At 30.3% G+C, this 27,357-nt stretch overlaps 1 protein-coding gene and 1 pseudogene across 2 annotated transcripts; one reads left to right on the top strand and one right to left on the bottom strand.

Annotated features, from left to right (window-relative positions):
* The first annotated feature begins 5,677 nt into the window (after window positions 1–5,677).
* On the top strand, window positions 5,678–10,089 carry LOC105133856 (uncharacterized). 2 transcript variants are annotated; one of them, XM_011037984.1, is made up of 8 exons: window positions 5,678–5,929; window positions 7,234–7,377; window positions 8,517–8,584; window positions 8,680–8,730; window positions 8,804–8,863; window positions 8,943–8,982; window positions 9,100–9,398; window positions 9,819–10,089. In XM_011037984.1, the coding sequence occupies exons 1-8, from the start codon at window positions 5,779–5,781 to the stop codon at window positions 9,855–9,857; spliced, it is 852 nt and encodes a 283-aa protein (XP_011036286.1). In that variant the 5' UTR covers window positions 5,678–5,778; the 3' UTR covers window positions 9,858–10,089. The 2 variants fall into 2 exon arrangements, with proteins under 2 accessions (XP_011036286.1, XP_011036285.1); XM_011037983.1 differs by having other exon boundaries at window positions 8,943–9,398.
* Window positions 10,090–26,392: 16,303 nt separating this feature from the next.
* LOC105133854 (probable terpene synthase 6) overlaps window positions 26,393–27,357 on the bottom strand; it is a 7,109-nt pseudogene continuing 6,144 nt past the window's right edge.

Genomic DNA, 27,357 nt, shown 5'->3' with positions numbered 1-27,357 from the left:
CGCAAATGGCTGTTCTAGACGTTCCAGTCTTAGGTCGGACTAAATCTTAGAAAATGATTGGTCCGTGACCTGTTGCTTTGGTACCTCTGTGTGGGATGCTTTCAATCTGAGGTAGTTGTCTGCAATGTTTTGAGCATACATGAACAACTGTTGACTGCTGATAAAATCTTAGGTTAATTCTGGATATAATAAAATTAACATGTTATTGATGTGGATGCCTTTTAAAATATAATGAATTAATGTTGAAACAATAATATGTTGTTTGTGTTGCGGATAAAATTTTAAGTTAATTTATAACGTTATTTTATATATTTTCATGTATAATTTTTCTTTTAATCAAGAAATGATCAAGAGATATTGTTTATACCTTAATTATAAAATAAACTAAGAAGTAAATGAATTGGTAAAAAAAGAATTGTTTATGCTAATTAAATATTAAATAAAAAATTTAATTATTATAGTAGAAATAAAAAATAAATTTTTAACAATTTTATTTTAAATATTTTTATATAATTTATCTTAGCTGTTTAATATTATTATTAATAAGTAATGATTTTTGTTTGTATACAAACTTCATCCAAACACAGTTAATCCATGTCAAATCAAATTAATTTTTAAATCTTAAAGGAAAAAAATATTATAAATTAAATTATTTTTTTCAAAGTATCATGCAACTAAAAAAATAAAAATAAAAATATTTAAATTGAAACAATTAATGAAAAATGATAAAAATAAAAAAAGACTAGACTCATTTGGCAAAATAAAAACTAAAGGCACAAGTGTTTTTTTAATAAAAAATAGATGATGTATTATTTTATTTTTAAAGGTGAGATTGGTCTTTGAGATGATTGAAAAAATAAAATTCATGTTTTAAAACTAAATAAACCTAATTTTAGGTGTTTTTACTTGAGAATTTCTTTAAAACACCAATTAAATCTTCAAAAATCACATAAAACCTTAAAATCACTCTAAAAAAATTAACCAAATTAAAATAAACCAAATGATTCTCAATCTATTTTTTATGTCATGTGTAAAGAGAAAAGTTTTCTTCGTTGAACTCCTCTCAAGAAGATAAAATTGATACAAATATAATTTTTTTTAATAGTTTAAATGTGCCCAACTCATTACTTCATTGTTATTGATAATTTTATATCTCTTTTCTCCAACTTAAGAATAAAAAAATGAATAAAATGAATCATTGGACCCTAATAAAAACTCTAAAAACTTTAAGATTGACTATGCTTTTTTTCTATATTTTACATTGTGCTCCTCTCACTTTAAATCTTGTTTTTCTATTATAATTTAAAACTTTATCTCATAGAATTAGATCATAAATAATTAAATAAAATTAGTTTGAAAATAGAATTAAAAAAATAAAAAAGAAAAAGAAGAAGAAATATGAGAAGTTGATATGCATCAAGCAACTAGAAAAACGCCTAATCTTTTATTGTATTCGTTAATACATTGGCCATACTTATTTGAATATTATGCTAATTAGAGATGGTAAGGGGTACTCAGTAATCAAATTTTTATTATATTCAAATTCTACGTAAAAAATCTTGATACAAGGAGCTATACATATGTGTGTATTTATACAAAGTTATTTTTGAATTAAATTTCAAAAATCAAGTTTAACCATATTCATATTTTATTCATTATTTATTAAATAAAATAAATAGATAAAAAAACTCACTCATCCAAATCAAGATCCATCATATTTTATTTAAATTATTATCCATATTGAAAATTCCACTTACTTTGTTCATCCATAGATAGTTGGGATCTCGCAGTGCCCAGGTCGAAGCTTTTTTTTCACACGTGTCCATCTTTTTATATAAGTATTGCTCCGTGTGTCCATTTTTTTCATTTTAATACTAAAAAAAGTTAGAATTCATTTTTTTTTAAAGGGAGAAAAGACATTATTGACTGAGTCCACCACTAGATGTTCTTAGGTGTCGTGAATGAAAGTAAAACTGAATGGTGACTTAGCACCAATTATACTTTAAAAAAGAAGGATTAAAAGGATCTTTATCACGTGATCCCATCATCCTTGTCACCTAGCGAAACCAAATTGATCTTGAAAACAAATAATCATATCAAATTTCCCAAGTAAAAAAAAATAATATTTTTTTACAAGTGCAATCGTGATCACCCATGTCCAATTTGGAAGCAAAATTTTATAATCTGGCGTAGGATCCTTCAATTTTCTTCTGTATATAATGTGTCTGTTTTTTAAATTGTATATTTATAATGTGTCTGTGTTTGTTTTTTACTTAAAAAATATTAAATTAATATTTTTAATTTTTTTTAATTATTTTAATATAAAAATTCTAAAAATTATCTTTTTAATATATTCTCAATTAAAAAACAACAGGTAACATTATCAATTACACTTCAGCTACATAATTACATTATTGCAAATTGTAATTTTACCTTGATAATTTAGCTATTTTAACCTAAATTCAAATATAATAATCATGATAGTGGCGAAAGTAGGGGACTGGTAGGGATCTGGCTCCTACCATTTTTTTTTCTAGCTCTTTCTTTATAAATATTTTAAAAATAATTGAAAATTTAACTTGGAACTCCTTAATTTTTAATTTAGCCCTTCTTAATTTTTTTTTCTTGCTCCGCCCTGAATCATGACATTATTCTTTGAACTACTATAATATATTATTGCTAATAGGCAAAGTCCAACTAATTACATAGGAGAAAAAGACAGATCCTTAATGTAAGTGCTCTAATTTTGGCAAATATCAAGCACCGATAAAATCAGAAAAAAACTTCAACAAATCTCTAGGCTTTTTCACAGTGGATAGATTATTGAGGCGATGAGCAAGTAGAAGGTTAAAGAAAATGGAAGATATGTTTTGTTGCATGCAGTGGAGAGGTGGATGTCCTCTCCTGTTGAAGTCTTATAAAAACGTGTTTCATGGCTTATCTTTTCCAAGGAAAACAACATGCGTAGGGGTGGCAACGCTACTTGTAGCTCGCCTTGCAAGGGTGGCTACACTGGCTAGATTCTTACCTAAGAGAGTAAAGTTCATCCAAATGTTCAAGAGTTTACGTTCTCTTTAACGCTGTGAAATTCATAGGATTGTTAACTTTAAAGTGATTAGTCGAGCTACATGTAAAGTTAATTTAAATACTCATATCAATAATAATAATAAAAATAATAAAAAGAGTGAAGTTCATTGGTGATTCATATCAATAATAATAATAAAAAGAGTGAAGTTCATTGGTGGTGGAAAAGGTTTCCTTCCAATAAAAGTGTTGGTTTGATAATATTTTCGTGCGGGTATTTATGAGTAAAAATTATAGGGTTATGTGTGAAATATACAAGGAAAGAAATATAGAAAATTAAAGAAAGGTTTAGCCCATACCATATGCTCGTTTGGGCCTCGCCTACGGCGAGCTGGCGCCTAACTTGCCCTGGGGTGCGCCTCGGGAGAACACACACCTAGCAACCCAGGTAAGCACATGCCCAGCTCGTCTAGGCTGAGCCCAGAGCGAGCTGTCATCCTTTTATATATATATATATATATATATATATATATATATAATTTGCATAAAGCACATGCAAGCTCTGTAAACAATTTTCATTCAAGTATAAAAACGTTGGCACCAAAATCTCTTTGCCTTACCCACGAGCGCAAACATTGCTCTTTATATCTGTAGCTTTATACATATCTTACCATTTATTCCTTTGGGAGAGTGTTCAACGATACTTAAATCTTTTTGTTCTTATATATATCACCATGTCAGGGTCTGTTGCTGCTGAATTTTTTGAAAGGCATCTAAATGGTAACATTATGAAGATATGTGTCCAAGATATATGAAGATATCTGTAATGCCATCATCATCCTCAACTCCATATGAAGATGTATGTCCAAGAGTAGTCACAATCCGAATGGGTAAAACAGTAACAAATGGAGTACTGGGTGTGGGCTACGAGGCCAGGGTTCCCAGTCCTGAATAAAGAATTAGCCAGACAATCAAGGGTAGGAGATGTAGGGAAATCGAGATAAACATGTCGTTGCCTATTGTTAGGTGTGGTTACAATCTCTCTTTGACTGGTTTCACAAGAAAAAAAAAAAAACGTATTCACGAGCTATGGAATATGTTTTAGCCAACTTCACCCTAATGGTTGGGTGATACTTGCAGCTTTTAAGAGATTTCTTACCTTTTACGAACATATAATTCTCTCGGTGTCCATTTTTAAAACTTGCTACGAGTTGATCAGGAGATGTATAGATGGCAGCATGCAGCGATACTACCTAGCTCTGTACATTTCGTCGCTGCCCTCATATTAAACACATTCCATTAATGGAGGTTAGAATCTGCACCTGGGTGGAGAGTCAAATGGATAGTGGTGAGGTAAACAGGAGACACTGTATTATTATAGGAGACTATATATGAGAAGCAAGGGTGCTGTTCTACCTAGAGAGAGCACCCGCAACGAACTCTAACACTCTGCCCATTTTAACCGATTCTAAAAGAACATCTTGTGATCAACTTCGTACTAGTCAGGATGGATATGCAGACATGATGCTTTTGGCTAGTCAAGATCCAATGCAGCGTTGTGTCTGGCTTTTTAATCCTTCTCAAATTTGGTCTTGTATTTTTTAGCAGCGGGAAAGGGTACTATTAGGAGAGCAAGGGCAGTAATAGAAGCCAGTGATTTAGAAGAGGAGACCACTTAGGAGGAACTGGAAACTCATTAATTCTAGTGGCAACATGGATCCAGAGAGAACCGATCCTGTCGCAGGCTCGTTGGCATGGAGGTATAGGCGTGAATCACTTCTGCTGATCCTATCCATGTTTCTCCTACTGATTCATTCATTGTGATCACTGGCATGGACACAACCATGGATGCTCCTTTCCCAGTGGTTTGGGAACCTTATTCATAAGCTCAGACTATGCGATTTGCTCAATTTTGAAGAGGAAGCTCCAACACTAGAATGATATTTTGTTGACAAAAGAGGAGAGGAGTGGAGCGAGATCATTGTTTGGAGAAAGTCCTCACTTTCACAGGGTGAACCACATGGAAATTATAAACAAATCTTAATGCATTTTGTTCTCGTGGACAAGTGAGAAGAGCCCCAGAAACAATGAAGCCTGTCATAGAGCTATCGACTAGAAGGGGAAGGCTGCTGGCCTTAGGGAAGGCTGCAGTCACATGAATGATAATGATTACTTGTGGGTAGGTTTTTTATATTTATATTCTTATTCATTATTGAAATTTAAATGGTTATATTTTATTTATTATGTTTCAAATATTTATATAAATGTCCAAATTATTATTTATTATTTAACAAATTATCATAAAATAATTATTAAAAATACAATATAAATTGTCTTCAAAACATATTACATTTGAAATTGTAATATAGTAATTATTTTTCAAAATATATTGAAATAATATTTTTATTTATTTTTTAAAATTTATTTTGAATATTAATACATTAAAATAATTTAAAATCATAAAAAATTAAAATTAAATTTTTTTTTTAAAATATTTTTTCAATTAAAAAACAAATCCAATCAACTTGTTAAACCTTTTCTAATTTCTACTTTAAAAGGAATAAAAATAAAGAACTTGCACGTGTCAATGTCACGTGATAAAAAGTCTAGTACACCTACACTTTTTGTTTAGTGAAAAGAAGGACCCGCAATTTATTTTTTCAGATTCCTATTCTTTCCAGGCAAAAAAAAAAAAAAAAAACCCAAGAGAGAAAAACCAAAGCGAACTCAATTAGTGAAAAGTGCTCATTAGATATGCGAAGAGGTGGTGGTGGAGGAGGAGGAGGTGGAAGGGGGTATGGGAACTACACGAACCCGTGTTTGACCATGCATCAGCCATGGGCTTCATTGTTGGTTTACGGCATCAAACGTATTGAAGGCAGGTCATGGGCTTCTCCTATTAGAGGTAACAAAAAGAAGAAAATTTAGAGTCATAGAATGTATATTTGGTGCAAATCATGAAAAGCCTTTTAGTTTTTTTATTGGTAGTGTAGGTAATGATAGGAAAGTTATGAGCTTTTGTAGTTTAGATATTGGTACCATGTTCAAGTTTTGTGCTTTGTAAATATTAAGAGCTTGTTTCTTTGGAGTTTGGTGTTGTTTGGTTGATGAGAAAAGCAGGGAAGAAGAAAGGAATGGTTTTTTTTTGTTTATCAGAAGGCTGTGCTTAATTAGCTGAAACGTTTTTTGCTCTTTTGATTTTTAAGGGTTTGAATGATACTAAGTATTGATGAGATAACAGAAGTTTGAAACCACTGTTTTGTTTTTGTTTAGGATGTGGTTTTGTCTTGTTTGCTAAATTGGATACTTGAATGGTTGAATTTCAATTCAAATGGCAAAGTGGAAAAGAAAGGTTAAAGGAAATTGAATGCCTCCATGGTGTTGGATGTTGGTTACCTCTTTGGTTTAATCTTAGGAAGTTTGCTCAATTTAGAAAAAGAAAAGAAAAGGAATATCTTCTTATATCATGTTTCATCTTTCAAAAGAGGAAACTCCAAGATGTACAAGTACGCCGATACAAAGACAACACAAGAAAAGTTTATCCTAGTTTATCACGAAATGAAATATTAGCTTGTGGTTCTTAGCATGAGTTAAATGTTTTGAAGCATCGTTGAGAAAAATGTTATGTTTGATTTAATAACATAACCTACACATGTGTTTGCCTTATTAGATAACTCAGAAGTTTGGTTAAGTTTTTCTTTGTGGGCTATGGAAGAGTCATGGATAAGAGAAGTGAAATCAATCTCGTATGACAAGATGCCTTCTCATTGCTGTAGCTACCTTCAATGAAAACTCTCCTCCCTGGTTGTTCTGTTGAGGCATACTTCAACTTTTCCTTTTGGATTTTTATTTTGTCATGGAAATGAATTAGTTGGTACTGTTTATAGGACATTCAATACACCACTTGATAATCTGGTTCTATGATATTAAGATATGATCATTTAACCAATGTTGGGAAGGAGTGATTTCTTGGAATTCAAATGTCTATATCAATACAAGCATAAACAAATTTAAAGTTGACAGCCAGGAAAGGTCTTGGGGCTCAACTATGGAACCCTTTGACCACAATTATATTACGCATGTTTTGGTGGGAAGTCCAGGGGACACTCCATTTATTTCATAAAATATGAAATAATAGATTCAGCGTTACTCTTTTTTTCCCATCTTGTTGAAGTTGTTATTAAGTGTAAAGAATCTTGAATTTTGAAGGCCGCCTTTGGATTCATGCTGCAAGTAAAGTTCCAGAGGAAGATACAATCAAAGCGATGGAAGACTTCTATAAAGAAATTTATGCAGTGAATGGCATTACTGACTTGAAGTTTCCTGAACATTATCCTGTTTCAAGACTTTTAGGTATCTGCTTGGGTACTTTTGATATCACGCGTTTCTATGTTTTTCTCAAGTCTTAACAACAAATTCAACACTTTCTTTTCCTCTCAATGAATTTTGTAGATTCATGAAATGATTTGTTTTGGATTTGCTGGTACCACTTTGTGTCATTTTTTGTTTTCAGAATTGTGGGTTCTCTCTATCTATATTTTTTACTATGAAAGGGAGCAGTAAGTCAACTGTGGCTTAAGATCATGCTGTAGGCATAAATTTTGTGTCCCATCTCATGAATGGAGTGAGGAATCTGTGTGACCATTTCAAAAACATGGTTATTGGTTTCTAGCATGGGTGTTCTCACACATGGCTAAAGATGCTGGCTAGCCTTGGGTGTTGACAATGCATCAAACCAAATTAAATTTCCACTAAATTGCTGGATGGGCAGGCCAGAGTAGAACATGATCTGGGTTTAATATGAATGTTTGTGCATGACCTCTTATGCGCCCATAACTATTGGAAATGCTCCTCGACTTCTTGTGAATGATCAACAATAGCAACCTCCTGCACATAGGGTAGCTAATTGTCATATCATTTAAACAGAACATCTATAGAAATTACCACCTAGGCCAGTTATTACTGAAGTCATCAGCTGTTCCCTTTGCACATCAATTATCTCTCTGCCTCAGATTGAAATGCTGTAGGCTGTGCTTAATGTCAAATGTGTTTTTTTTTTTTTCAATTTTTTCATTTCATTCTAAAACCATTTCTCTGTAAAATATTAAAGAGAATGAGTTTTCTAACTAATATATTCCTAAAATAGAAAATTAGAGATTCATTTGGGTTATCCTGAAAGTAATGAATGACAAAGAGATAGAATGTGAGGGGAACAAGCAGTGCCCTAGTTTTCTATTGTGTAGAATTCGGAAAACAACTTTTAGCTGTTTTCCAGTGCTCTGTAGAAAGTTTTTTCCAAAGCTGTAAAATTCTCCACAAACAAACATGACCGTGATGTTTATCCTGAGCTGAAGTAGGAAGCCTCAACTTATTTTCTGTAGTTTTAGATTTTGCATTGTGCAAACCAGTGAGTATTGTTAGAACACTGCTTCCTGTTTTGTCTTGTGAATACAAAATTCTAACAAAATACGATATCTTTATATATTATACAGGGTGTGTTGAAGTGGTTGGCTGTGTGAAATGTGAAGAGCTAGCAAGCTGGGAGGCATTACCTGAAGGGGTGGGCAACTGTTTCTTACCTTCTGTCCATTAACATATGTCATCTGATATTTTTGTGTATCTGGTGAGTAATCTAGATGAGTTTCTTTGCTACAGGTGAGGCTAGAAGGACAAACAGATTTTTGCTGGCTTTGTGAGCAGCCACAGGTATGCAATCTTTGAATATATATTATTTGAAAACGTGCTTAGCTTGCTGATCATTTTACCTCAACGGATGCAGAAATTATTAGTTCCTTTTGAGATGCGAGGGTATCAAGGTGTTTATAACTTGGAAAGGAAGGTATATGCAGTGCATCAAAGTTAAATGTCTTGACCTCTGCTTTTTATGTGCTTGGGATTAACATGTTCGTGTCTCACAGATCCATGAGGCTGCAATTAGAGGTCTTGTCCCTGTTAAAGGTCCAATGCCAGTAAAATTCCCTCTCCCAAATCCTCAAGATCCCTTTTCCTTGAAACCGGGTTCTATTTCTGTGGGATTCTCTGACAATAAAGCATCTGTTGTGGAGAAATCTGAAGGTCTCAGTGCAGCCATTGCAGGTGCACGAGCAGCAGCTACACAGTTCAACAAGAAAGATCAAAACCTTGTATCTAATACCACAACAAATAGCTATTCCAACTCCACAAGCAGTGGTCGACCAGACAGCAAATCATTGGAAGAAGATAAAATGCTAGAGAGCTGCTCATTTGGAGGTTCTGGTGAGGAGGCCTCAGTTCCAAGTAAAACAGAGCAACTCAATCCCATTCAGGTTGAGGAAAGCAGTAGCCGCAGTCAAACTCGTGAAGATCTGAAACAGATTCCTGGAGCTTCTGCTAAGGTTTTTTCTTGACATATAACCAGTGATTTGTTTTTGTTGTTTTTAGCTTTTTTGTTTTTCTGTTTTTGGCTCCTTTAGAAAGCACGTTTCCAGATTTAACCATGTATGAGGGGAATATGCATGTGAATAGCTCGTGCTCTTGTTGCAATATAATATACTAGGAAAATCTTGGCATTTTCAAGTTGGATTCCATTTTCAGATGACTTTGATCCAAAGACAAATTAATTTTGACCAAGATCCTATGTTTGATTGTGAGCTAATGCTACGAGCATAAGGCACTGGATGCACATCCTCATGGACCTCATCTCTCATTTCATATCCGTATGACATGATTCTGATCTTTTTTTGTGATTTTGTTGATCCCTAAAATTACTATACAAACTGCCGGTTCATGACCAGTGTGATCTCTTGGCTTTCTAGATTTTTGCAGCAGCTGTAAGAGGGCTGAAACAATCGTGATTCTGCTCCAAAAGAGTTCTATACAAATTGTGGGATTGAAGTGAGCCTCAATGCAGCTTGTAAGTATTGAGTTTGGAGGCCACTTTGCCATCTCTTGTGGCTGTATGCTAATTTAGGTGTCCGAAAAAAATTGTCATGTAAAATATTTTACATAATGCAGACACTACACTAGTGATGGAGCTTTACATTTGTGTATTTTTATTAATTATTTACACCCTTTCTCCTTTTCCCCTAATGCATCTTATAGAAATCATTTATATGCCATATTTCTTAGTTAATTTAATGGAACTTTTTCTTAATGCCCATCCATAATTTAAGAAATTTTAATGACATTTTTTTTTTCTAATCAATACATTTTTTCTTAATGTCCATAATTTAAGAAATTTTAATGACATTTTGTTTTCCTTCTATTGTAATTATCATTTCAACACATTAAATTATTGAATATAGTTCCTACGTATTAACTATCTCTATGATATTTTTCATCTTAGACTATAAACTCTGAATCTATTCCATGTAGTTCTTGTGTATAGAATGGTGGCCAAATATTTAGTAAATATTTCTTACAAAGATATGAGCCAAAGTTATGGGATATGACCATAAAAATCTAAAAAGATTTCTTTGGTTATTTTAATTTTAGGGATGAAGCTTTAAATTTAGTTATTGATTTGCATAATCATTTACCATTTTTGTATCTTCTTTCCGTGCATCTCATAACAATTAGTTATCCATTATATTTCTTTGTTTCTTTAATGAAACCATTATGTTTCTTTGTTATTAAAATATTTTTTATTTACTTATACAACAACAACAATAAGCTTTCGCAAAATCAAGTATTAACCAAAGTTTTAAAACCTGGTCTAGTCTAAGACCCGAGTTTTGACCTGGTCGTCCGGGTTAATTTTGATTTTTTAAAAAAATTAAAATAACATCATTTTAATAAAAAAATAAAAGTTAATAGGTTGTAATTGAGTCTTGTCAGGTCAACTGGGTCGTTGGGTCACCTGGCTTGATTTTTTTTTTTTTACTTTCCCTATTTTTTCTTAAACCTAGCTCGATTCCAGCTATGGGTTGGCTCTCTGGGCCGGACCGAGTTTATTAACTAATACTAAGAAATTTTTTTAAGACTATAATAATCCTACAAAACATAAATAGAAATAAATTATGAAAACCAATTCAAAATCAATTAAATTTAAAAATATATTGAATGATATGAAATTGAAAAAAAAATTGAAGGACCAAAAAACTATTTGTATTCCTAGAAAATCAATAAAAAAAATAGAACATAATAGATCAAACTTGAAACCTTTTGACGCGATTTTTACCTAGCATAAATTTATAATTAATACGCATGAGAGCTGACTTTACATGTCTAATTGATTAGATGGTTTTAAAAATAGCTTGAATAATCAATAAAAACATGATTTGATTTTAAAAGTAGACTCAAGATGATTTTTTTTTTAATATTAAGATACTATGTATTAGATTGACCTGAGCTTTAAAACTTAACTCATAAAATTCGTAACCCATATTATAACTTGGTTTAAAAAAGTTGTTTTTCTAAAATATTTTTTATTTAATAATATAATAACAAGCAATTTATTTTCTTAAAAATTACAATAACCAACAGATAATTTGATCCGTTTTTACTTTGCAGCTGATTTTTTAAAAACAACATTTCATATCATGAATTTTGAAGGCAAGTGACACTTTAAAAACTCAACTGAGAATCTCCTAATACTATAGAAATTAATTGAGATATGGCAATAATTAATTAAAAGCTCCAAAACAATACCGCAAGAATATGATATATTCAAGCTCTTAAGTCTTGAAGCCAATTAATTAAATTATGTTCCCTCTTTAATTTATCATTCATGTTTACCAAATAAGGTGCATCAATGGAAGGCTATTTCAGTCTCTTTTCACTTATAGTTTTTTCTTTGCTTGCTCTCAAATACACAGGAGGATTTTCCCACTCGCCCTTATTTCTTTGTCGCCATCTTATTTCTTTCTCTGCTTGCCTTCATAGACTGCTTTGCTTCTTAAATAATTTCTCTCCATCCCTCTATGTTTTTCTGTCTTTAGCCAATCACTTCACGCCACTCTATCCTCAAAAGTCTTTAGTCCTTGGTGGCTTCGCAAGCTCACATTTAACTTTTCTTTTTCTTTAAAAAGTCTTATGAACACAAAAATAAGTAAAAGATTCGTTTTTTTTTTTTGTAAGCAAATAGTGAACAAATTGATGAATGGAACGACTGGACTTGCCCATACAAATTTAACTGATTTCTTGTTTATGCTTATTAATAATGCTGAAGCTTTAAATTTATTTATGGATTCTCAATAATTATTTATTATTATGATTTCTTGTTAATTTATCGAATAAAAATTAGTTATATGTTACAATTTTTGGTTTGTTTACCGAACATCTTTCAAGATTTTGTTTTTAAAAATATATTTATAGGATTTATGTTATATTTATAGGATGTGATTTAACACTTTATTATGTAATCTATTTACTTCATTTTCCCATGTTAATACATGTGCAATTTAGTATTTATTTGGATTTTAATAAAAAAATTAAAAATCTGTTTGTTTTGCTTAAAATATTTTATAGAAAATTATTTTCTAGATTTTTATGTGTTTGTTTTCAAAAAACTATTTTAGAGTCATCTATAAAACTTAATTTATTTATTAAAAAATATTTTCAGCTCATAAAATTCTATAAAACATTTTACAAATAATAATATATTTATACTATCATCCAACTATTTTAATTATTATTTTTATTTCATCACCATCAACGATCTTTTCTTCCATCACCACCTCTTTTATATTCATACGTATTATCTTGATTATCTTCATATTTTGCTAGATTGACGGATTTTTAATCTTATTGTGTTTTTCTAATCAATACAATGAAGTTTGATGAGATTTTTTTTTAGTTTAACATGGGTGTCCGAGTTAGTTTATGCACACCTCGACTAATCCTACGGGTCCTGAAGTTAACGACCATGTAAGTCACTAGTGGCCATCACATGAGCAACTATAGGGCTCGAATATGAAACTATAGAGGGAGCAAACCTCTTGATCTCAAGTTCTTACCACTGGGCTATCACCAAGATGATTTTGATGATGAGATTTTAATGAATATAAAGTTAGCGCTTTCCTCTTACGAGTCACCCTAGTCGTCTCACTAGTCGTTTTATATTCCTTTCATCATGCAATAAATAGTCTTAAGTTTTGCTGTAACCATTCCACTTGGTAACGCGTTAGCTCCTTTTTTTTAAGTGTTTTTTAAATTATTTTTTGTTTATTTGTTTAAGTGTTTTTAATTTTTTTTAATAATTTTAATTTGTTAAAGTAAAAAATAAAAAAATCTTAAAAATAGTTATTTTAATATATTTTTAATTAAAAAATATTTAAAAATCACAATGAAATCCATGACCCGGTTTACGGGTTTGAAGTATTGACCTAGATTTGACGGGTTTACTCTTCAAACCCGATATGTTTTTATTTTAGTTGTTGGTCTTTTAATTTTTTTAGTTGATTTTTTTTATTACCTTTATCCAATATTGGATTAGTTGGGAAACATATATCATGATTTATTTTTGTTTGTTTTTTTTAAGGTTATCATAGTTTAAAATAAAGATCAATTTTATATTTGGTGCTTGATTTTATGAGCATCTATTTTTATTATATAATAAAATAAAATAATTTATAAAAGTAATAAAGTTATTAAATCTAGTAGAATCCATTACCCATGTCACGAGGTGACGAAGGTCAATTCAATTTGGCGGCGTCTCAATAATTTTTTTAAAAGTTGTCATGTTAAAGGTTTTTTGAAAGTTAAGACATGTTTTTACTGATCTTGTACTAGCCATAAAGTTTTTTTTTTTTTAAAGATGTTAATAAAAAATATGAAATTATTCTAGAAAGTTCTTACAATAGAGTTGAAATAATTACTTTTCTCTGGAGAAATAATTTTAATATTATATAATTAAATTAAAAAAATTAGAGAACCCTGTTATTGATGCAATTATTAGTATCTTAATGCGCATCATCATAATCTCGATTTACTGGCTCAGATTTTGGTTAGCATTAAATTTGTTTTATCATTTCTTGATATATATAATTCTCAAATTATTTTATTAAACATATACAATATCTTTTCTATTCATAATTATAATTTGTTTTCATGGTGTAAAAAGCTTTGCCAACGCTTGCATTTGTTTTATTTGTCAAGAAACATTTACCCGAACTGCAGTGGAGGGAGAGGACATAGGCTAGTGCTAACTATTTCTGATCTATTATATTACCTTATTTGAAATATTCATTTGGTGAACTAATTAATTTCCCATATGCATCCTAATTCCTATAGTTTCATTGGAAGGGAAAAGAATATTTTTCTTTTTAGTCTTCGACGTCTCAACTTTTGAATTTTCTGACGCGTCACAACTTGAGGCTTCAGAGTACAGTAGAAATCATTCGCACGCTCTCTGATCATCTTCCTATAAAAAGCACAATCATCTTGAGTTTCGACACAGGCAGGCAGCCACAATAGCAATGGAAATCTATTCCTACTTGTTGGCATTCATCATTTTTCCAAACCAGTTGAATGGTTAATGCCCCTTTACAACGTCGACCACCACCACCACCATCACCAAAAAACAATCCTATTATTCACCCGATAATACCACCATTTAAGCCTATTCCAAAATCTCCTCCTCCTCCTCCAAGACCACCACCACCAAAAGTCAATGATGCCGGTCATCCTAGTCTTCCTCCACCACCAAAAATATTACCACCACCACACACCTATAGTAGCCCTCGTTACCCTCCACCACCACAAATACCGATATCCATATCGAAAAGACTACATCTATAGCCCTTCGCCGGGGCGCAGTATACTTGGCTCTCCTTCCTCAAAAATAACTCTTCCATTGAGTATGCTTCTTTTTTTTCCATGACAGCCACACCAGCACCGTCACCATTGTATGCCAGTACTACTGCCGCATGATTCATGTTCAAGTTTTCCTTGGCCTTTGTTTTTTCTTCATAGTTTGGAGGTTTGTGTGTTTCAATAAGGCGAAACTTGTTAGCCCTTGTACAATGTCTAATTTCGAGCGCTTGTGTAGTGCTCAAGGCTATAGCATGATTGTGAGCTCGCGACAGAGCATATTGTAATATCTCCTCTATAGCTCCCTATTGACTGTAAAATCTCATTGCCAAACATAAAATGTTTTTTTGTTGTCTGTGTCTTACAATTAGGTCTTCAATACCGTATTAGGGTAGCACTAGAATAAGGTTTTTTTTTTTTAATAATCTTTGATTTTATTAAAAATATGGCTATTTAAACAGTAGTCGAAACTAAAATTGGTTTTGTATTCCATAGGGTACCAATGGTTTGAGATATCCTGTCCTGGCAATCGGTTCGAATAATATATTTACTTTGAAATGATAGTCTATGTAGTGAGATTTCAAAAATACAGACTAGCAAAAATTCAAATTAGGCTGCCGAGAACGCTCATCATTTTCAACTTTAATGTCCATCACCTCTGTAGTTCCTTTTCCACGTACCATCCCATGAATTTAATCCCCTTTCTAAGAAGTCACCTAATTAATGAGGTCGTGATGTAGCCTAATTAATGAATTTAATCCCCTTTCTAAGACTATTGGACGCAAACAACTGGCTTTTTTCTGTCGTGACTTTAATTAGTCATTGTCACAGTCACCAGCACATATTATAAATTTCAAATAATATTTTTTAATATTATAAATATTCATATAATAATATTAAAAAGTTCATTAAAAAAGTAGTTTCAATTTTTACTTAATTTACTGCACAATAAAAACTTATACTTATAAACATTTAAAAGTGTGTTTCTTTTTAATACAAGATAAACATTTTTTTCTTCTTTATTTATTTATAAACTACATCAATAGAATCTGCATCTCAAAATTTATTTTGTGTGAAGTGTTGGTTTGTGAAGACCAAGACACGGTAAAAAAGAAGAAGAGAAAACCAAACATAAAATTCATGATATTAAAAGATGCATAATAAATTCTCATAAACAACAAAAACACGAACTAAACTCTCCAATCTCTAGTAAAGTCATCATGCTATTACCCTTGTCGTTTAAGCGATTATGAAAAAGATGTATAGTTATAAATGTAGAGACGCCAATTGTTTTCTAGCCTATGAGATTTCATTATATCGCCTTTTTGGTATGTTCACTCTTCTATGTTAATATTGTGAATTAGTTGGACTTTTTCTTACCAATCTTAGAGATGGTGATCGAGAAATTGAGATCAAAGTAAAAGGAATTAAAATTAGGAAGGTGTGGAATTTGGATTTGGAGCCCATATCTATAGAAAAAATCCACAATTAAAATTAAAGGAATTAAAATCAAACTTCATTCTAGGCCTTTATAAATTCACTTTTAGATATCTGTTATGCTGTAAATAAAATCTGTCAGTTTATACACTTGTCTGTCAATGACCATTAGTCTCTTGTTAAAAGAATTGTTCAGTATCTTCAAGGAACGACATTTTATGGTCTACACATTACCTGAGGGTCCTCTCTTTCCTTACATGATTTTACTGATGCTGATTAGGCTGGTAGTCTTGATGATAGAAAGTCCACTAGTGGCTACTTGGAAGTCTGGAAAACAACGCACAGTGATCGTTCATCAACTGAAGCAGAATATAAGGCTCTTGTGGATGATACTATTAAGATTTTGTGGATTCAGGCTCTATTGTTAGATCTTTATTTTTCCTTTGAACCTATGATTATCCTGTGGTGTAATAATTTGGGTGCTATCTACTCGTCTATTAATCTTATCTTTCATGCTCGCACTAAGCATTTTAAAGTTGATTATCACTTTATTTGTGATCGTGTTGCTAAAAAGAAAATTGCAATTCAGTTCATTTCCTTCCAGGATCAACTTGATGATGTGCTTACCAAACATCTTTCTCATGCGTCCTTCACTTATTTTCGATCCAAGCTTTATGTGGATTCTTCTCCTTCAGCTTGAGGGGGTATATTATTGAATGTTGTTATGTATATATATATTTATCTTGTGTTCTCTTATATAGGCTCCTGATCATGTATAGTATACTACATGGTTAGTATCATGTACAATCCTATATATATATATATATATATATATAAAAGAGGAGTGCTGCACACAAGACATTACAACCTTCATAATATTTTCCAATACTTCTTCTCCCTTAACTTCAACTCATTTATAGTTGTTAATTAAATTTGATTAGGATTGAGAGGTTGATCTGTAAACCTGTTGATTCAAAGATTAAGTTTAAAATTAAATTAATAAAAAGATTTATCCAATCAAATTTATTCAACAACTCAAAATTTGCTTGATTTTCATCATTTAACATATAAGACCTTCGTACAAAACCAAGACAGGGTAAAAAAAAAGGGAGAAAAATTAATCATGCAATCCATGATATTAAAAGATGCAAAATAAAGTCTAGTAAACAAGAAAAACATGAACTTGACTCTCCAATCTCTAATAAAGTCATCAAGCTAGCTATTATACTTGTTGTTCAAATATTTATAAATGTAGAGACGCTAATTGTTTTCTAGCCTATGAGAATTCATTATTTTGTCTTATTGGTGTGTTCACTCTTCTATGTTGATATTGTAAATTAGTTGTTAGACTTTTTCTAACCAATTTTAGAGAAGGTAATTGAAAAATTAATTGAGATCAAAATTAAAGGAATTAAAATTAGGAGCCCATATCTATAGAAAAAATCCATAATCAAAATTAAAGGAATTAAAATCAAACTTGATTCTAGGCCTTTATAAATTCACTTGTCAAAACCATGCTCAAAAGTTGTAAGAAACTATAAAGACCAGAAAAAAAAACACTCAAAATATAGACTCTAAATCATTAGTTACCAAAAACAAAAAAAACCTAGGGTTTGAATTTACTTTCAGTAAAACATAAAACTAGATTAAAAACTTATTAGAGCATGAAAGACAAAATAACACAAAATAAATACTCATAAAAACAAGATAAATATTAACATAAATGCTGATAAAAACCAAACACCAAATACTTATAAGGTTATAAATAGTAAAAATAAAATACAGAACTTAGAAATAATCAAGAAAAAAAGGGGAAAGGCCCATAATTGGAGCACTCCAAGTGTCAAAACTTAATTTTTCACCCTTCTTTTTAATTTCAAATAAATACATAAAATCCAAAAAAAAAGTGTCTTTTAAGCAAATGTAGTCAATTTTATTTTATTTTAATTTTTCCTTTGAAATAATCATAAAAAATACAAAAATACAATAAAATACAAGAAAATCTAAAAGGTAAAAAATAAAATAAAATTAAAGGTTGATATCATTTCAATAATTGAGTATTATGGGTAAAATTTGAGTTTGAGAAATTTCAAGTCATAATTGATGGTTAATTTGAAAAAGAAATTGAAGAAATGATTTAAATTGGTTTAATTTGGCTAAGATTGAAAGGAATTAAAAGTTATTGAAAACAAATTAAAATTGAACACCAAATTACCTGAAAAATAAAACAAATTAGAAGACTGAGAAGACCAAAATAAAAACAATAGAGAAATCTATTATGTTTGTTTGGTTAATATTTAATTTGTAAATATTTTAGCTATTTTTTTTGTTACTTTTCTTCTCCTGTTTAGCCATATTTTTATTCGCTAAATCAATTGATTAATAAAATTTTTCTCTTCCAAAATAAATAAATAAATTAAATTGAATCCTTAGCTTTTGTTTCTGTTTTTTTTATTACAAAAATAATAAAATTTCTTCAAAATTCAATAAATTATTTAATTGGATCTTAGTTTTGTTTTTGTATGGTACCCTTGGATATTGCCATATGTTATCTTTTAATTCTTGCCATATGTTATCTTTTAATTCTTCAAAGGAAAAGATTGATATCTTTGGACAAATTTCACTAATATTAAAAAAAAAATACTCAATTAAAAGATAGCATAATTTATTTTTTATTATATCTTTAATATTTATTTTATTTTATGATAATCAAGGAATATATTAAAATAACTATTTAGAGGATGACCAAAGAAAAAGAACAAGAAGTTATTTGTTACAAAACCTAAAGATTGGTGAAAACAAATTAAAAGTTGAAAATAAAACATAAAAAAATTTAAGTAGTTATTAAATGGCCAGCCACTAAAAATCCAAACATTGTTAATATATATGACTCTAATCCATTGACTATTGGTATTTGTCCACCTTCAGATATCATTTGAATTTTTTGCAAGGTCATTATTTGTGTAGCTAAAATTTGAGTCAAAACTTTTAAATTCAGCCAACAATCAGTGCAATGTTAGAGTAAAGCATGCTTTCGAGTCTGATTCAATTTCTTTATGATAGGTTGTTGCAACCACTAAATTATATTATTGATTTTATTATCAGAAATAAAATAATTTTGTAGTATGATCGTGAAGACCAAGTTAAACCCAAGATAAATTTTGTTTAATCTTCCTACAAAATACCAAAATAAAAAAGGATAAGGGGTGATTTGAATTAAGAAAATTAAAAAAAAATTCTGAAAATATAAATGATAAATCAATATGTTATTAACTCAGTTCAAAGGTCTAGACATTCATTCTTATAAATCTATTGATCATTAAAGTAAAATAAATATCTTTACAAGTCAAGCAAATGAATTTGATATCTTTTAAAATTAAGGAAGATCAAGGATATTATGAGTAAATTAATTAGACAAAGCTTTCTGATTAATTTCTTACCATCAATCAAATTTAATATTAAAAAGTAATTTTTATTTACTAGACAATAGCCTTTGGAACAAAGCCTATTAAATTTTTCTAAGAAACCATTCAAAAGTTTGAACAATTTAACTTAGCTTATTCCATCTGAACAAATTAAAGTGAAAGTTGTAGCAATCAAGTTAATTCTTTTGCTTCTTATTCTCGTCCCTACCAACAATTACAAATTGAAGAAAACTAAAAAACATATATACCATCTCAAAACAATTCAATGAACATGAAAAGAAATCAATAGAATAGTTATGAAATAATGATAAATAATTAAGTACTTGAATATGAATAGATTATAATGACAATGTTACTTCTCACAACTGCTAATGGAGATGGATTCTATTCTCCTTGAACCGAAATTGAGAATTAGTTACTCATGGTTACTGAAAATTCCAACAACAAAGATGATCTTTTCAAAATTCCCATGGACAGAGAACATCTTGGTTGTTTTTCTCCTAGTAGGAAACCTTCATGGTAAGTTATTAAAGCTAAAGATTAGAAGGTTACAAGCTTAGAGAAAATTCATCTGATTTTATTAAATTTCTTCTTAAGATAAGACTCTCAGATTGTTAATTTCCTATCAAATCAAGAGATAAAACTTGTCCTTCATCTTGAAAACAGTTCTATTTGACTTGGATCTCTTCATTAAGATAGTGGCCCTAAATGTGTATATGAATTTAGACTTTGAATCGCTTGATTTTGATATGTAAAACTCAAGATATACACGTTTAAATGTTAAGTATGAAAATAAAAAATCCTACTGCAATTAGGATTCTAGTATGATTTTTGCAGGTTTATTTAGAGGTCCAAACAAACTCAGATTTTTGTTTGTAATACATTTTTAAAATTCTTAATATGTATAATTCAACTTAGATTCATCTCATATTAACATTCTGGAACTCTAACTTAGTGAAAAATCTGCACAAGAAATAAGGTCCAAAACATAAAATGTAAAATTTCTTATATTTTATCAATTAATTCATAAAATCTTTTAGGTATGTTAAACTCATAAAACAACCTCCAATAAGATCACATAAGCTCAAAACACCTTAAAAAACATAATGTTGTGTGTGAGTTTGTGTTATACTCCTTATCACTTTGAAAAATAAATTATTCCTGGTTAGCCAAATACTCCAAGCAACACTAAAAAGGAAAAGATTCCACACTTTCCTTTGAAATTTACAATTAGCCATTGTATGGCATTCGAATAGTAGCTCATCAAAAGTCTTTGGAATGCATCAAGAGATACCCCACTACGAGATGAATTTTGAAAAACGTTTCTAAGAAAATTTGCGTTGAAGTAACAAATGATCTGAAGTCTCCATATCATTCGCGCAAAAAGGACAACAAGATTGATCAACTAGAAGTAACCGTCCGATTAAAAAAAAGGATCTTGTACACAATCTGTTTTGCACAGCCAAATCCCAGATGTTTGATGTAAAAGAGCAAGTTCCATTATAATCCAACCCATCAATTAGTGTACTGCAAGATTTAACTGGAAATTTCCCATCTCTTTCATTGTTCTAGATTTTAGCATCTAGTTTCCATTGAAACAACTGAATCTCGCTTAGGAGGCCCTGTAGGGAAAAAACTTGATCAAGATCAAAAGCCTTCAACTCTATTGTCCAACCCAACTGCCAAGTCCAGAATCCATTATACCTTGAACCCATGCTCAAAATTGTCATTGGCTATTGTCCTATTAATTCCTAGTATTTCTTCCTCTCTTTTTATGCTCTTTAATCCTTCGTCTTTTAATTTTTCATTTCCATACTTTAATTTAGATTGACTTCCTAATTTATTTACTTATTCTAAACTTACTCCATAAAGACTGATTTTTAAAAAAAAATTTTGTTCTCTAATTAATTTCAACTTGGGGTTTACATTATGACTCTAGCTACATTTGATTTATTTACATCATTCTTTTTGTTTTTATCTTCGTTTATTTGTAATTTTTCATTTTTTTCTTTATTTGTTTGAAATATTATTATACAAAGATTAAAAGAAAATAATATTTTATTGTAGCAATGCAATGTTGTCCTCTTTCTTTATTATGTTAAAAATTTACTTGAGATCTTACATGTCTTTATTAATAAATATGATTTTTATTTCATTTTATTATATATAAACATTGACTTTTTGATTTACAATTATAATTTTTGCTCTATGTTAACAAACATGTTAATAACACCTATATATTTATTTTTTTGTGTTAGAAAAAAATTCTTTAAATTGAGTCAAATAGATATGTTAATATATTTTTTTTATCAGCATAAATAATTTTTAATTTATTTAGTTAAATGGATGCATATGTTTTTTGATTTATAATTAGAATTTATTTAATAAAAAAATGTTGTAAAAGCTTGCATGAACATACTTGTTTTACCAAAAAAATAATGCAACCCGCGAGGAAACACTGACAGAATAGCTAGTTTTCTGTATTTAAAGAGGCACATATGTAATTGTCAAAATGAAACTATTGGTACGAAATGTTATTTTCAAGCAATTGGACGTTACGAATAAAGATTGTTTTATTTATGTCATGACAGGTTAATGACGGCATGGATGACAAAGAAAATGCCGCTCTGCTATATTCGAAAAGCAGTAGTTTGTTAGTTTTCCTTCTAGTAGAAAACCGAGTCCGGTTTAGGCTCAGTCAGCGGTTTAGGCTTTGAAGTCATGTATATAGAGACGAACCTAGAATTATAGATTAGAGGGGCTAGAAGATATAATTATTCTCGCATAGATGTTAGCAATAAGATTATCTATAAATATATATATTGAAGATCAATCCAGATTTCAATAATCTTCCGTGCTGCTAGAATCACCCATGAAAAAATCAGCCTATACTTATCCAAAATGAAAGGTTTTCTAGGAAAACTCTATACTCTTTCCGCTGACTTAAGAAGCCTATCAATTCTAGGTGCTGGATTTGTCTTGGATGCAAGTGGTGTGTGTGCTGGAGAGAGTAAAGTTTGTGGGGGTGTGTGCCGTGAGTACGGAAGAAAAAGAGAGTTAGGCAATGTGTAGACCCCTTAATAAATAATAGAAGTCTGTCTATGATGTATCAAATTGTAGTAGGAGGACCTAAAACGCGTTTTATTGAAATAATAATAATAAACAATACCGGCCGGAAAATGCTAAACAAAACTCTTGCACAGATTACAATCAAATTGCATGCGTGTAGACTTTTCGAATAAAACCAAACAAATACACACTAATTTATTCCGACAAGTTCACTTTGTATCCTGTATGGAAAGTCTTCATAAACCGGTTACTAATATAAATGGGCACATCTTACTAGTGTTCCTACAACACCCAAAGATGGGTGCCATTTCATCTTTACTTTGTTTCTTTTCGATCCATTTTCTGCTACTGTCATCTCATAGTAGCTACATCTGCAAGGCTCTTGAATGGTCTTCTTCTGATACAATTTCTTCAAATGATTTTCCTAACTACAAGGTGGGGGCATTGAGAAGGCGAATACCATCGCCACCTCCTCCCAGGGTCAATCCTCCTCGGGCACCGCCGCCTCCACCCTATTGATGCTTCTGATTTGTGACTGTCACTGCTGCTCTGCTTGCACACCAATGTTTTAATCCTTGTCCGTGTATAGCACCATGATACATGAGTTTTTTCCAACTCCAAGGTTGTTTTGCTTTGCTTCCGTGCTGATGTTATCCATGTTAGGATATTGTAATCAGAATAAAAACATAAAAGTTTACGAGTCTATTATGATTTACTCAAAATTAGTTAGAGATTTATCTGGCGCACTCGAAAGAAATGAATATAAAGTTTCATCAAAGAAATGATTTGCGAAATTCATACGAGCAATAAGAAAAAAACCTCATGCCAACAATCAATAAATTTCCCTTTGATCCTTTATGAAAAGCGTAGAATAGGAGTTGATTTCCACGTACCACCAACCAAAAGATACATAATTTCGAGGAAAACAGCAACCACACAAGGTGCGAAGTTGCGATTACCTTGTCTTTGACCTGCTGCAAAATCTCTACCAAATCCCTTGGAATCAGGGTACTAATTAATGATTAGTTGTACGGTTCTTCCTTCGGATCTTTCTAACAAGAAATTTATAGAAAAAGACCAAACATTTGTTGACAATTTCTCTATTTTGGCTTCAGTATATAATCGAAGGGTTTCATGCTGCAGTCACCCCTTGTTATACAATAAATTAAGAAAAGAGAGGAGGAAATTTTGGATCAAAGAATAAGAAAGAAAGACTTAATAATAGACCAGACTTGGTAGCTATTTCATATTAAAATAAAGAATGGGCCAAATTAAAAGATACATTAATGAATTAAATTAGATGAATAACATACATGGAAGTCATAAAGTTTGGAATAGAAGACAGAAAAGTAAGATACATAAAAGGCACGATCAAGAAAAACTGACAGGGCATCAAAAACATCAAGAATCTTGGCTTAGCAGTGTAAAAGATTTTTTTTTTATTGTTAAAAAATAAACTTAGCATGAAAAAATCAATCAAGAAAAACTGATAGGGCATCGAGAATCTTGTTCTAGTAATGGAAGAGGATTTTCTTGTTTCACTGTATTTGAATTTAAATTTTTATATGTATGCCTCTTATTTTTGTAATGTTTTATATATTTATTAGATTTGCAAGGTGTTTAGTGAATCATGGAATTATTCATAATATACACAAGTTGACCTGAACTGCGTAAATAAAAAAAAACTGACAAACTATGTAAATAAATAAAAAACTGACAAGAACACGAGGAATGATAAAAATGGGCAGTTGCAATGATGCATCCTGGCAAACAACAATAACTACACTGCACATTAATTAAGTTTGCAAGAGCTTAAAAACCTGTTTGTCAGTAGGCTTGTAACATTTTAGGCAGTTGTGGCACAATGTATAGTGTCTGAAACATGAATAAGATCCCTTTTCATTATTCTAGATCATTCAGAGGTTTATCCTCGATGTCATATGTAAGAACTCATCTTTAATGAACCAGACAAAATATTATATGGTGTATAGTTTAGTCAAAAGTATAAAGAGATTATAGAAAGCTTTGGATTTAAAGTACAAGATTAAAGTTGGTATGGAAAAATTCATAGTAAATAATTTTTTGAATTTAAAATGGTAAATTCAATAACATGATAAGTCAGTTTCATCACATCTTTCATAATACTCACGATGAAGAAATCGTTAGGATTGAATCTTTCCAAGTTGTAATTATTAAGAAATTGCCACTATATTAAAAAAAAATTCAAAAACTATCTTAAGCATAAACATAAGTAGATGAGAGTTAAATATCTCATTATGATATTGATATTAGAAGAGGAAGATAAATGGTCTAAAAAAAGAGTCAAGTCTTCTATTTTGTCTCCTAAGCTAAATGTTGTTGAATACGATAGACAAGACACACATTAAAAAATAAAAGAAAAAAATTGCTTTCAAACAAAGCAAAATGCTAAAACATTTCATGGAAAGTGATTCAATTGAAATAAGATTAGTTACTAAGTTAATCATTCCAAAAGAGTAAAGTTTGTTTAAGCCAATAACTTAACCACACCAATGATGTGCCAAAAATAAATTTCTCTATTGGTGTTTCTAAAGTTAACTTGATAATTAATCCTGATCATTGTTTGGTTGATACTAGTACAATAAGATTTATAAATATAGAGAAGAGGATTTATTTTATTTATCAAGAAATGAATAATGAATATTTATATATGAGAATTTTATTGACCTTTTAAATATTGGCTTTGAGAAGGTTATACTAAAGATTAGTTTCAAAAAGTTTCTCGCATGATGTTCTAATATTGAAAGAACATAATATCTAACTTATTATTAAGTAAAGATGTTTTAATGATATTTTCAGGGAGTGAAAAATTTATACTTGTAAAAAGTGAGATGTTTGTAGAAAAAAGATATTTTTTATGGCATTTACAAAATAAATATAATAATCATTGCAATTAAAAAGAAGATGAATAATGATGATGATGACGATGATAATAATGCATCTTCTTTTGACTTCATTGAGTTTTATGATATGTGACATATCTAGTTAGTGCTGAGTTTTTTACAATATATAAATCCAGTGAAAATTGTAATTTTATTTATTTCAAGAGTTCAAAGTATCTTATTAGATAATTTATGGTCATTTAAGGTTTTAGCAAATATTATTTTAAAATATTTTTTTAATGAAATTAAAATAAAATATATATAAGTTAAACTGAAAATATTATTCTATCCTTAATAAATAAGAATGCTAGAATCTAGAATAATATGTATATTATGAGTTTATTATTTTAATATAAATACAAATAAAATATATATAGATTAAAATGAAAGTACTATTCTACTATTAATAAATAAGGCTATATAAATATTATTTAATAATATCAAATTTAATAAAATAAAGAACCTGTTAACTATTTACAATCTTCAAGCTTAATCCCTTAGATAAACCTTAGAAGATAGTTTAAAAGTGAGAAAGAGTGTTAGAATCACCTATTCTATATATATATAAAAATATATAAGAATAATATATAAATTAAGAATAGATCACGACTGCAAAGTTTATATCTTTTCAGTAAAATTTAAACTCAATTATCAAATTCAATACATACCAAAATACACACTAGATCCAATAGTACATATAATATCCACGAGTCACTGCTCGTTTTATTACAATACATTCATAGAAAGTTCCACCATGAGCTCAAAGTACGAATTCTACACCATTATTCATAGAGGCACTTGCTCAATATATAATAAAACGACATGATCTTTTAAACATAATGGAAATGTGTAGGCCTCACCATTCGCATACACAGCATCAGTAACTCGAGCAAGGTTAACAAAATGTTGAAGGAGAAGCATTGGAGCATTAGTTGGCCTCATGCAATCTTCATTGATATCCTTCCACGCATTAGAGTCTATCTTCTGGATCGCTTCAATTGCTTTTTTCTTCGATACATCATATTGTTTCATATAGCATTCAACACCGGATGCACAGTCTCCTCTCTTTTGTTCATCCTTCAAATATATAAAGGATGTTATAATGGTTAAAAAATAAACTTAGCATGAAAAAATTGAGAAGAAAGACAGGAATAGTCATGAGCTGAACCATGGTTCAATTTTTTTGATGCACGAAAATAATTGAAAAATCTTGTAAACTATTAAGTATATCATAATTTGAACTAATACTTTTGCACTTAAACGATGTAAATTTCTTTTTAAACAATTCAGACATCGTACCTCGTGGCCCACTATGTCATTCCTCAAACGACCCATCATCTTCCCAGCTTTAATAATTTTTGGATTACTTTTTAGCCATTCATACTCCTCCCCTCCTGCAACTTCTTCCATTCCAAGGAAGGATGCTGCCATAATCACCCCATAAGCACTTGTGGCTATTCCATTGCGCACGTACTCGTCGAATGTTGGGACATGGCATTTGTCTGCCCACTCCGCCTCCGCATGGTAGCCTCTCACCAATTCTTTGAACTAAGAGCATCTCCGATGGAGAAGTCAAATGAATAGTCAAAAATAAAAAATTAATATTTTGATTTTTTTTGCTTGTTTTGCACACTTCAATATGGAGAAGCCAAATAAAATACTAAAATGCCTCTTCTTTCCCACAAATACTATTTCTACATATCTCTTTAAAGAGCCAAAACCAACAAAGTGGGACCACTAAAAAAATAGAC

The sequence above is a fragment of the Populus euphratica genome, unplaced genomic scaffold (genome assembly GCF_000495115.2).
Source record: "Populus euphratica unplaced genomic scaffold, PopEup_1.0 scaffold54.1, whole genome shotgun sequence".
NCBI classification, from domain to species: domain Eukaryota; kingdom Viridiplantae; phylum Streptophyta; class Magnoliopsida; order Malpighiales; family Salicaceae; genus Populus; species Populus euphratica.
This window is presented reverse-complemented; position numbering and strand designations above follow the sequence as displayed.